The sequence below is a fragment of the Eimeria maxima genome, genomic scaffold, assembly GCF_000499605.1.
Source record: "Eimeria maxima Weybridge genomic scaffold, Emw_scaff169, whole genome shotgun sequence".
In the NCBI taxonomy this organism is placed as follows: domain Eukaryota; phylum Apicomplexa; class Conoidasida; order Eucoccidiorida; family Eimeriidae; genus Eimeria; species Eimeria maxima.
The window spans coordinates 36942-49500 of NW_013563581.1; the positions used below are offsets into that span (position 1 = coordinate 36942).

At 53.2% G+C, this 12559-nt stretch overlaps 3 protein-coding genes across 3 annotated transcripts in view; 1 reads left to right on the forward strand and 2 right to left on the reverse strand.

Annotated features, from left to right (window-relative positions):
- EMWEY_00019290 (hypothetical protein, conserved) overlaps window positions 1–1488 on the reverse strand; it is a gene marked incomplete at both ends in the record, with an annotated part of 1912 nt that extends 424 nt beyond the window's left edge. The window contains one exon of the mRNA XM_013477723.1: window positions 43–1488. Coding sequence (XP_013333177.1) covers window positions 43–1488 — 1446 coding nt within the window. The remainder of the gene's footprint in view (window positions 1–42) is intronic.
- A 1922-nt stretch (window positions 1489–3410) lies between these two features.
- Window positions 3411–5091, forward strand: EMWEY_00019300 (hypothetical protein, conserved; the record flags this gene model as incomplete). The annotated part of the gene is made up of 2 exons (XM_013477724.1): window positions 3411–3719; window positions 4243–5091. 2 exons carry the CDS (start codon window positions 3411–3413, stop codon window positions 5089–5091), a joined length of 1158 nt encoding a protein of 385 aa, XP_013333178.1.
- Window positions 5092–6080: 989 nt separating this feature from the next.
- On the reverse strand, window positions 6081–12284 carry EMWEY_00019310 (hypothetical protein; the record flags this gene model as incomplete). Its single annotated transcript, XM_013477725.1, has 17 exons — window positions 6081–6508; window positions 6686–6838; window positions 6973–7050; window positions 7343–7500; window positions 7605–7622; window positions 7754–7962; window positions 8104–8127; window positions 8305–8549; window positions 9134–9224; window positions 9365–9400; window positions 9516–9764; window positions 9874–9997; window positions 10218–10464; window positions 10681–10876; window positions 11069–11383; window positions 11555–11798; window positions 12055–12284. 17 exons carry the CDS (start codon window positions 12282–12284, stop codon window positions 6081–6083), a joined length of 3045 nt encoding a protein of 1014 aa, XP_013333179.1.
- Between the last annotated feature and the right edge of the window lie 275 nt (window positions 12285–12559).

The following is a 12559-nucleotide window of genomic DNA, read 5'->3' on the forward strand; positions in this document are numbered from 1 at the left end:
CGGGGGGGGGGGGGGGGGGGGGAGGGAGATCCCACGTCTTACTTGGTTCTCAAACCTAATGGGCCTGTCTGTCAGGTAAAGATCAGTGTAATACGAGTCTGGTTTCATTTGGTCGTACGGCGGCGGCTCCAGGGGAGTAAGTGAGCCGTCAGCCTCTCGCAAGTAATATATTGTGCTCCCATCTTCACCAGCCGGTAACGGATCATCCTCAGACGCTCCCCCAAAGGCGCGGAAACTGCTGTTGCCTCTTGCTCGGGTGGGGTCCGAAGGTGGAACAGCACCAAGCGGGAGGTGTGTATTCGAGCTGGATGACGCGGTAGACATCCCAATAGGCATTCCGACAGCTCCTGTGGTCCCTGCATGGAGACCAGGTGTGACGGGTGCAGCAGAGTGCACGCCACTGCTGAAGGAGGAGCCTGCTGTCGGTATACCAGATCTCGAACGCAACGCGCCGCTTCCCCCTTCTACACCAGTCGTGCTGTAAGTCTGGGAGCCTGTAGGGCTCGCGATTGTGCTGCCGCTGCTGCCGATACTGCTGTACACTGGTGACATGGTAGCGTTTGCGTTAGTACGGCTTCCAGGGTATCCCCTAATGCCACCGCTAGTACTGTGGTAGGCGCTGCGGCTGCCGGTCGAGGAACTGGTCATGAAGGTTCGCGGTCCCCCCACAACAGAGCTGCTGTATGCACCGCCTGTAGCAGGTGCACTTCCCCCCGCATATGGCTGGCTCGATTGCGTGTATGTCCCACTGCTGTACGTGGGTTGACCGCTGCTGGCGCTTATGTATGAGCTGCCGCTGGAATCCATGTACGAACTGCTGCTGCCCATGCGAGTGCCCCCAGAGTACTGCGTATATGTGGTGGGGCTACCTATGGTGTTTGCAGAATACGTACTGCCGCTGCTACCGCTGTAAGGAGTTCCGCCTCCTGTCGTGTATACGCTTCCGGTGTATGGGGTGCCTGAGCTGTAGGCAGTTCCAGCATATGGGCCACCACTACTTCCTGTGTACGTCGTTCCGCTGTACGAACCGCCGCTGCTACCACTGCTGTAGTAAGTCGTTCCGCTGCTGGAGGTGGTGGAGGGGTAGGTGACACCGGTACTGTAGGTGGGCATTGCGCGGCCGTATGTCGTTGAGCCGCTGTATGTCGGGGTATACGAACTGCTACTGCTGCCGGTACGCATCGCATAAGTGGGTGAACTGTATGAAGAGGATGCAGGGCTGCTGTAGCCGGTTGTATAGCCACTAGCGTACCCTCCTGTATTCACTCCCCCACGGGATCTCCAAGCCTGGAGGTGTCTGGGCACCACAGCGGGAGCACCTGGCTTAACTGCAGACGAAGATACACTAAAGGAACTTTCATTTTCATCGCAATGCTCGCCTGTGGGGGCGACTAACGGATCCCTTGAGGCAGGTTCTTCCGCAGAAGAAGCTGCTGATGCAGGGCAAAAGTGGATAAGGGCAATGAGGCAGATCACGAGAACTTTCATTGGGGTTGAATTGGCTTTGAGTTAAACGCTAGAAGCGCTCAGTTTCAAAGACTAAGGAGCAGCAACAACGACGAAATGTAGACAATCAGGCTTAGCTGACCGGGTGGAGATGCGAGTGTTGTCGAAATTACTAGTTCACTGAGGATCTATTTCAACTTAGGGCAATTTGCTGGAGTTGTTAGGGTTTTTAATAGAAATTGAGAAGTACCAACACCAAAAAGTTTGTATTCTATGAAGTGCCAACACCACACTCCTCGCGGAGAGAGCTGCGCTGCCGACTGACACAAGCACAAGCAACGGTCCACGTGCGTGGTTCATACTGCAACACATAGAAACACGAAACATTAGTGGCATTCGCTTATTAAGAGTTTTTCTCTTACTCGCTTATACACTTTTATGAAAGGTTTCGCCTCCGCCTCTCCAAGCGCCCCCCTGCCTCTGGCCAGCGTCCCCCAGGGTCACCTTAGCGGGCCACTGCAGCAATGTAAGGGGCACGGAGGCGAAGGCAATGCCTTTTCAAAGTTATACAATTAAACCCACAGTGTACAGGAGCCTTCCTGGCAGTTTGTCCACAAGAGTGTCCAGATAACACACCTGACGGACTCCCAGGAGGAACGAACTTTATGGGATTGTAAAGCCTTTTAGATCCAGCATATTTCTTCGCCTAACGCTGATGGTTGTGTATCTAATTTACCTTAACCAATGATCCCCAACCTTCAAAAATAGAGGCCTCTGCAACTTAACGAGCTATTGTTGCTGGAAGCTAGGCTCCGCAAGCCGTAAGTGGAGTACAACTCCGGCTCTTACTGACTGGTGCAGCTGCAGCGAGCTCATGTGCCAAAACAAAGACGCACCGAAACCTTGTTTCCTTCCCAGAGACCGACAAATGTTTGAAACCCATGCAACTTCCCCAGAATAAAACCGACTCGGGGAGAAATACCTGCCATCAGTGCTGAAGCCTACACGTCTCGGTGCATTTTCTCCCTGGTAGCCCTATCCATGGGCTTCTCCTGCAGTGTCCGTAGGGCAAGAAAAGAAAGCGAATACTCCACATGAAAAGACTCCGTCGTGTCGCATTCCTCACGCCAACGCCTAAAAGCAAAGGTAGCTTCGTACGGTTACTGCAAAGCAGCACTCTAAGACAAAACGCCGGGGAGGAAAATGGACACACGAAAAACCGAACAACCTTGTGTAGAGTCTCCCTTTGGAGGAGGTGAGCGAGGCCCGACAACCTCCGTGCTTGCCACATGTGTAGGATGCATTTCTCCTGCTGAAGCCTATCATCAGCTTGCATTTCTCCCATCGTATTATTTTCTCTCCGTTTAGCTCATCCAGGCGTCACACAGTGTCACAGCCAACAATAGGCGTTATCCATAAAAGAACGTTCGATTTATTACATTCACAACATCGCACCAAAGCATCTCACATGCTCCTTAATCCGCCCCGGAAGCCAAGGGCTGCGAGAATTTGCTAAACCTCAGAGTCGAGTGGAGATACTTCACATGAATGCAGCTTTGTTGTCACATATTGACACTTCTCGGTGGTTAGTCCGTAGGCAAGAGCATGAGCTCAGCTGCAATGTATATACATCTTAGAACACACTTGAGTTTACGTGGGCCTGACAGACTTTAAGTGCAGCCGTACGAAGTCCCCCCCGCACGTGCACGTCTCTACCATCTAGGGAGGCTTCACAACAGTGTTGTATATGCCTGCGGTCAGATGCATCCTCTTCTCCAAGAGGACAGTCACCGCCTGCGTTTGAATATCCACCTGTGAAGCCGAGTGCGGAAGCTTCTGCTGCACGTTCGGAGTCTGAAGAGGCGGAGGCAGATAACACTTCTTTGCCTTCCTATACTTTTCCAAAACGCCCTGAGAAACGGGCTTCTCTCGGAGGCAGCCAGTGGCTGCTGCAGGCCGCCGAGATGCTAGTCGATTCGTGCTCTGTCTCCCCTGATATAATGACGGACGAGCCGGTAGGGGAGCGTAGGCCCCTGCTTTTGGCGGCTCTAGCAGAGGCCATCGAGAGCGAGAGGCTTGTAAAGGAAGCTGTGAAATCGCTGAGAGCTAATACAGATGGCTCCATATCTGAGTGCCAGGAGTCGCTGCAGCGAACACTTGACGAGGCCTTCGACTTGGTTCGCTTGCTGCTCGCCAGAGGAGCGTCTCTCTCGGTGCCTTCTGAACGAGGAGTTTTCCCACTTGAATATGCTATTAAAAAACACAGCCTGAGGGTACGCCGCTCGCACCGGGTGATAGCAGTGATTTCGTAGGCATGAGTAGGGGTCCAGCTGCAATATGTACAGGTTTTAGACCTGACTTTAGTTTATATGCAAGCGTAATGATGTTTCGCTAGCTACCAAAGTGTTGACCGCCACATACAGGGGGGAAGCATTAGTGTTTGTTGTCAGAAGTAAATTGTGGGTGGAACGTCTCCGTGCAAATGCTTTGACCTTTACTGGAGGGAAACAGCAGCATGTGCCTCCAAGTTCTCATGCAGATGTATCACTGCACTATCTTTCCGTGCACTTCTATACACCAGCCTTTTGTTTGGCGCCATGATCATGCAGCACAGTACAGCAAGCAAACCGACAGCACTATCCTCTAGCATGTACCGCCTTTTGTAGAACTATTGTGGAGAGCATGATATCGCCTTGCACTGTAGCACAGCGACAAATCATAGAGGCCAGGAAGCTGCGATTCCTATGTCATGTGCTTGAGGGCGACGCTGAGGCTCCAGTGCGCTTGTTTCTTCAGGCAGCAGCTTTGTTGTTAGCCTCACCACAGTGCAGCGACAAAAGAAGTAGAGCGAGTTTTCCGCTACCCAGTGGCCTGACTCCCCTCCACGTGGCCTCTGCAGCAAACAACGTGCCCTTGGCCACCTTGCTGCTGAAGGAGGACGCCTCCACCGAGCTACAGGCAAGCGCAGTTTGTCAGAGCTGCCTTGGCACTGCAGCAGTCTCCGTTGCGTGCACTCCCCCTGCTCCAGAGGGGCTCCGTCCTCTCCAGTCTGTGCATATGACCCTCCCTCTTTGTCGCGCGTGTTTAGTCAAGGCGAGAGACGAACGGGGCTGCACTGCAGCCTTTTACTGCGGAAGTCGCCCCATGCTGAGGCTGCTGTTAGACAGCGGCTCACCTCTGGAGTCTCGCAGCAGCGCGGGAGATACTCTGCTTCATGCCCTTGTCTACAACGCCCGCCGCTTTGTGGACCCCGTGCCAGCTAGCAGCGTTCAAGAAGCGATAGAACATGAACAATATGAAGGAACAGAGGCAGAACGCTCACTGATCACCTGCAGGTGTATGGGCTGCAAAGGGCCACACGAAACCCCAGGTGGTTCTGCTCTTTGCCGCATAATGCTGCTACTGCAGCGGGTTGGTTCATTTTCATCTGGGAACCCCAACCCAAGCGACTCGAGAAATTCAAGAAAAGTCACAGACTTCATCAACACGCGTAACCACGCAGGCTGGACAGCGCTGCATCTAGCTGCCTCCCGGGGCTATTCAGACGTCTGCAAGGTGAGGACACTTGACGCATACGAAATACAGATGTACGGCACGAGGCTCATTGATACCTGGTCGAGTCATCGTATGGTCGAGTCATCGTAAGACTCGGTGAACTACGTCTGTATGTTGGAGTTCCGTATTACATCTGCATAGGGCCTCAGTAAACTACGGTTCTACAGGATACCTCCAGATACAGCTTTCGCGTATTAAACCTGTATATTACCGCTACCCATCAGACTTTTTCATCTGTAATATTGCAACTAGACTGCCGCAGTTGCCTACCGTATCTCCACATACGCATAACGGCCTAGGAAACGGAGCTTTTAGTCCCAGCTGCTTTTTCAGGTTCTGCTAGACTATGGGGCAAACTGCAATCTCCCCACCAGGAAACGCCGCCTTCGGGCAGATACCCTCGCCATGATGAACAAACACCGGTCCACAGCCAGGTACGCCTGCTGTGGACGCACTGTGGGGCCACCCCTAGAAATGACAGCCTGCGGCGGGTAGCTCGCCGTCCGTACGCTGTACCTGAGCTCCTGAGCGTGTAGCCAGTAGCCCTGTCCAGTAGGACGTAGATACAAGGACGACGTGCAAGGGCATATTGTCGCCCGATTGTAGCACACTGTGTGTTCTCATCTGGGTGTGTTCGTCTCCTCAGGATCCTGCGCGAAAGTGTGGAAAGGTCGAGGTTGAGCGGCCCCACTAATGCTGCCCATACGCTGTACATTCGCTTTAAACTTAGAGCCCGAAATCACCCACTTTTGGCCGTGCTGGGAGTGTGCTGGGTAGGCCTTTTGTGTCTGCACTGGCAAGGAGTTGTTGCAGCGCTGCAAGTTTACTTCCCCAGAATTTTCGGGAAACTGGTTTAACTCCAAAACTGTTTAGACAGAGTGACAACCTCCGTCCAGTTTCACGCAACAAGCTCCCCAAGTCTACGCCTGCCTCCTCCTGGGAAAGAACACGCGATGCTCGTTGCAGGTTCTCGCAATCATTTGACAAAACGGAATCGGCAGATTTCAGCCCCGGTGCGACTTGAGTACGTCATATTATGCGCGCTTTCTAGAAGCATGAAAGGCTACTTAAGCCAAATTTTAAACTGTTTGCTCGCCCTTCACGGGCTGGCAGGCTCTACCGTCTTTGCTAGTTTGAGAATCCACCTCCTGACGGGGTGACCTCTGCCCAGAAATTCTCAGCACTTCTTCAGGAACTGCGGCGGGCTCTGTCTGTCTGGCCCCTCGCTTTCGTAGAATGAAAGGCGGGACAGGTGCACTGCGCGCAAGCCGCTCTGCGGCTCGACTTGGCGTGTTCTGCTGCTGCTGTTCGTCTCCAAGCAGTGTTCCCCAGACACGTTCCGACCTTGAGTTGCACTCCACGCTTGCTCGGAAAGAATGCCCTGTACCTGTCGGTGGCTGAGGTTGAAAGCCCATTGCGTGGCGATTGCCCGTCTCCGTGGGATCCCGCCGTAGCAGAGATTCCAGCATCAGCTGCTGCTGCCGCCGTTCCTCAATTCCATCGTCAACTGAGGCAGAGGAAATCAAGAAATGGTTGCCCGCCACGCTGCTGCAGTCTGCGTTGGATGCGAGACCGACTAGTGTCCTAACCCCTGACCAGTATCGCCCGGACCCGTACCAACAGCTCGCTCGTCCCGGTTTTGCCTGCTGTGGCTTCTCCACGAAACAGCGTGATGTACTCTGACCTGTGCCGTATCCTTTTTCTGGCTGTACATAACCGGTAGTGTCAGCTGGCAATATACCCTGTGCCAATGAAGGCGCGTATCGTTGCCCAGGCAGCAGCAATTGCAGATCCGGGGGAGCAGGAAGGTCTTCAGGGTCGAAGTCACAGCTGAAAACTTTTGGAGAAACGCACGTGAAAGGAAGCACAGATGCAGGTTAAAGTTTCTAAGCTCTTCGAACGCCGACGTTTTCTCGAGCATTCACTCTAAATGGATTAACAGAATGGTCACGATCGAACAGATATGCCCACCTCGCACATAAAGCAGCTCCACTGCATTGTCAACAACTTGAACTAATTTGTGGCGCTTGGCTGCTGGCGGCATCCCTCCTGCAGATCATTAAGTAATACCACACTGTGAAAGACAGTCAGGATTGAAGAGTCTCGAAGCTCATCCACAACTTACTGTCTACTGAGGTGTCTATACCGTGTTGTAAACAAGTCACACAAATGCATAAATGCAAATGTGTGGACCATTTCGGATGCGCGACCAGGGGAGTCTTGTTCTACGTGGAATATTCGCGCAGGGCAGTCTGTCGTTCGGCCAAACTGCCCTTGTCGATAGGCATGGGCATAACACAGGGGTTCAGTGCACGCTCAGCAGGGTGGCAAACGCGCTCACTAATGCTGCATATCTTGAAGAAGTCTGGCATTCTGGGAACTGTCAAAGTTTCAGTAGGCTCTCCATTTATGAATGGAAGAACGCGCATGGCTGGAGGCTGCTTCTGCCCATCCCTCCCGCTTCCCGGTGAAACCTCCTTCTGGCATCTCAGAGTTACCCTGGAACGCCACAGCAAGCAGTAGGAGGCAACAAAAGACCCTTTTTACCCACGTAGAGGAGTAACTATCAGGTTATAATCGGATGTATGTGCAGGCATCCTCACCGAATAAATGGAGCCTCCCTGCAGGAATCACTCACAGAAAGAGACACACAGGGATCGCAGGGATCACGACTGCTTCTTCAGCAGAACGAAGGCTACACGACACTACGAATAGAACACAGAAAGCGGTGGGCCAACGCTGTCAGGCATACCTCCCTGGCGTCGTCTCACTGATGTCCTGCTTGAAAAATGAAAAGAACTGTTCACAAGGAGACGGCGGGACCTCCCCTGCTCCATACGGGGCAGACCACGAAGGCCCCGTACCAATTCCCAGGTCTACGCGCTGTACTCGGTCACTGTTCCCTCTCGATACGGTCCAGTACCTTGCTCCCAGCAGCAGCGCGCATCTGTATGGGACGTCCTAAGAACAACAGGCACCAGTAGGCGTAGAACATGATAGTAATGGCTGTAGTTTTAAGGGAAGACCACAGCGGATAGTCCATGACCCCAACAAATCACTCTGATAACCTCACGCAGATTGGGTAAACATGTCAGTGCCCACCCGCACGTTTTCAAACCTCCCGCGCTGAAAGACCACAGAAACACACTCCGGGAAGTGCAAGGAGTTTTGATTTGGCCCTGGACAAGTCGTTCTACCAAGCTGCCATAAACTCACTACAGCTTATCCCGAAAACAAATGCGCCACGACAGTGCAACCCTCATGCGGTGTAGATCGTGTCTGCATATCTGTTGGATGCATCACCTGGTTGCTTCCGAAAATCCTAGGAGCTCCTCCGCAGCCTTCTTCTTTGACGCGCGTGCAAATTAGCGGGTCGTAGACGGAAGTGAGTTGCTGGCTGATTTGCCTATGTGGCGAATATCCTCGACTACTGCTGCTGGAATGTAGCGAAACCATTCGAAAGCCGTCGCTGCTCAGCACTGGCAGTCTGAGAACGACATCAAGGGTGAAGTGGTCCGTCCGACCAGCAGGCAGATATCCGTAAAGACCTGCAGAGCTCATCGCAGCCGCACAACCAGCTTCAATTCTTCAGCACGTTTCTTTGCCTCCTCCTCTGTCTAGTTTCAGACGCTTCACAGCCTCGCTGCGTACGGAAAAAGAATAATTTTGGAGAGCCACACAACACCAATGAGAAACGAGTCCAAACAAACCAAAGGCACAATATAACTGGCCTCCACCAGAGAAGAAAAGGAAGCGGGCACGAAAATGCTGTGCAGAGCACAATGTGAGTATACGTTCATCCAAGGAGGTGGTGAGGGCCCGATGCCGGTGGCGGGTTGTGTATCCTTGTCATACATCCGCTTTTGCTGACATCGATTGGGGGTTCGAAGACAATGGGCGTTGGAGGCAGCAGAAATCGAGAGACTACGGCCCGAGGGCCAGCCCTGCCAGCCACAGTGTCTGCGCTCAAAACAGCCCCCCTCCCTTGTGGCCGGTGTGGCCTATGAAAATCAAGGCCCATAAACGTGAACGTGCATGGACGTCTGTTACGTTCGGCGCACGCACCCCTGAAGGTCTCAAATTTCAGCCTACCATACGCTCTATGGCCCAAATGTTTCCAAGGAAAGCTCACCGTCCCTCACTTCCTTTGGAATGCGCGGGAAGTCCCCCCGCTCCATAACAGTGTGCGCTGAGCGGCCATCGCAGTACAGCAGCAGAAGCGGCTGCAGTAGAACAATCACACAGGCGAGCGATCCTTGCTCAAGCCCCTAGCTTAAAACTCAAAACCCTAAGCTGCCCTCCGCGGTGCACGCCCTGGGGTGCAGTTAAGTTGAAAGCAGTTAAGCTGGGTGCGAGCGCTCACAGTAGGATGGGTTCCCGGATCTTGCTCTGTAATGGTCTGCGAAAAAAAGGAAACAAGGAGCACCACAACAATCTCCGGTCAACCGGCTTCTACAGCTTGCTCTGCAACTGCGGTGCTGTTGGTAGACGTCCCCTGACGCGCACATCCTTACTTCACTAGCTGTAGCATGACAGCTCCCGAAGTCGTGCTTGGCACTTCCTGCAAAGCTTGTTGCTTCCCGGTGTGCTATTCCAGGTCCCATTGGGCCCAGTTGTTGCCCGTCCTGAACTCGCTGTGGCGATTGCTGCTGGTGCAGTTGCTGCAGCGGCAGCTGCTCCGGCTGCTGCAACACTGTGATCCTGCTCGTCCGCTGCTGCAACAGCACTGCACAACGATTGATCGTTGGCTCTCTTGCACGGCTCTTGCAGCCGCACATACATACACAGCAATTGGTGTAGTGATATGTTAATACTTGCAAAATCCAGCATCCCCACAAGGGTTTGCTGTTGGCGTTGCTGCTGTTGCCCTACCCACAAATGTCGCAGTTCCGCCTGTAGGTCCTGCAATTGTTGCCGCAGAGAAGTTGCCTCCTGCTGACAGGCGTCGAGTTTACTCGATGTTTCCGCGAGCTGAGCTCTAGCTTTTTGGGTAGCTCTGAGGACGCAGAGGGAACAGAGAACACACACACTCTGCAACAAAAGGTCAAGATGCGAGAGAATGCAGCGGCAGGTGCAACGTCAGGTAGCAGGATGTCCACAGGCTCCCACCAAACTCCCTGTCCCACCAACTCTACGCTCTGGTTTTAGCTCTTGCATTTGACTCATTTCTTGCTAAAGAATACACTCAAACGACATGCGGCCGTGCAAATATTTACCGCTGCGCTCCGATCTCGACAATCTTCCGGAGCTGCGGCCAGTATTCCATGGCCCATTCAAACAGCGGCCTTCCAAGCAAACGATCTGCTTCTTCTGCGCTAGCAATTTCTTGCAACAGGGCCTCCACCTCAGGCCTATGAATTCCCTTCACGTCTCGCTCCCAAGTGCTCGGCCTCACTTCGGCGTACTGGGCTATGACGCCCAAAGTCCTGTTCACTGCTGAAGGCATATTGCCCCCCTCTAGTCCTGCGATTCATGTACACCGAGAAACAGTGGCCAAAAAACACTGCATTCAAATGCAGGCAGGCCCTCTTGTCTGGCATCGGCGACTAAGCAACTCAGCCTCATAACGAAACCCCAACACCTGTGGCGCCTCAGCCGTGACCGTGGGAGCTACGCTTTCTACTACCCGCCGTCTTAGAGGTGGGACCCCAGGGCTCGGTTTCCCATGACAAACAGTACTTGCTGCAATGTGCTTCCTGCAGGCGATTACTTCTGGTATGTCTTCACTGGAAAACAATGTAACTGTGAACTGCGCCTCAGAGTAATCGTCAAAACGTGCATTCGTCCATGGGGTGCCCCCAATCCATCTATAGGCACCGTTATGCGTACCGGCAAAATACTTGATGCGAGCGACGCAGTCGTCGAACATCCCGACCTGCGGCAGCACCAACGGCAGCACCAACGGCAGAGGCAAGTCGTGGTGTGCCTACCTAGCTGGTCATGATCAGCGGTGTTCCTTGGCAAATGACATCTTGCCTTCCACGCAACAACGCTTGTACCCAGCCCTCCAATAGAGGATGTGACAGCGGATCTGCGCGAAAAGGGAGATGGTTCCTGAAAGACCTACCCGTGAGCGGAGGGTGAAGTAGGGGAGATAATTGGCCCCGATCTCACGACGTTTATTGCGCACAGCCAGGGCCTTCTGTTCTCGCGTCATGTACTTCCCTACCTCTAGCACATCCTGCTTCACCGTCTGGTGGCTCGCTCGGAGACGCTCTTCTTTGCACAACTCCAAGCGTTCGTACTGCTCTAGTCGCAAATACCGTGTGTCTATGTAGTGTGCCAACTGCTGCCCCCATGTATTCAAGTGCAAAGACACCTGGGTCTTCACAGCCTCCGACAAGGCGTGAATTTCCCTCCACAACTCACATTCTTCCGGCGTCTACAGCGCAACATGCACAGCTACAATAGTAGCAGGGTTGCTGGGCAGGTAACAGAACTTGCACAGTAGCAGCATAGCAGCAACAACGGCAACAAGGACGTGCACTAAATTCATTGTCTTTTTCGCGCCGTGCACTCATAGAAGAGCCACGCATACCACGACAGCACTCACCTCTGTTTGCAGCTCCCTGTCGCTAGTGCTGTCTCCATTCTGGGCCGCCCGTAGGGTTGCTGCTGCCCGCCGATCCCGCATGGCCTCCACTTGACGCAGCAGGTGACGCCTACGTGCGAGGTCGCGCTCTAGAGCTACAACATTCACCGCCCTTCGTTGTTCTTCAATAGCGGCCAGCGCCTTGTGCGCCCCCTCAACTGCGCGGAAGAACCGCGATATCCACATTGTAGGTGTCGTTTCAGATCTAATGGGCAGCCAACACAACAGAGAGCAGCAAGATGGGTCGGCAGCCGGCAGCTGCCGTTGCACCTTCCCCAGGGTCTCTAGCACCCGCACACAAAATAATTTTTGTGGTCAGCCGCCCTTGGGTTCCCCCCTGATGATGCAAGCATCGGGGTCATGGTCTTTTATCTACACAAACTTCACTGAAATACAGAGCTTTCTGGGTCTCTGCGATACCACGGCTGCAGCATGCATTTGGCTCCGCTCGTGCGTCGTACTCGCTCTCGACTTCTTGAAGGCACTGATGAACAGCCTCCAGGAACTCTCCCAGCCAGTTTTCTTTGTTTAGCGCTTCGGGGATGAGCGTAAAGCCCAAGCAGTTGTTGAAGCAGACAGAGAAGAGAGCGTGCAGCAGCAGGGGCAAATCGCACATCAACAGCAGCACCTGCTTCCGGCGCTCCTCCTCCGTCTTGCCCGTAAACGACCAACGAAGAGCCCCTAGATCCATGATCCAACCAACCCAACTGCATTACACAGAAGCAGCTTCACGAAGACACACAGTGACACCTTATATCAGCGTGCAGTCGTAGCACATCCGCTGCAATGCAAGAGCTGCTGTGTCGTCAGGAACTCAGCAGGTAACCAAGTTGGCATGTAGATAGACAATGGCAATATGTATCTAGATGTGCAATCATACAGGTACTGGAGCCCATACACAGAGATAAATACACGCATCACTTTCTACAATATATATATATATATATATATATATATATATATATA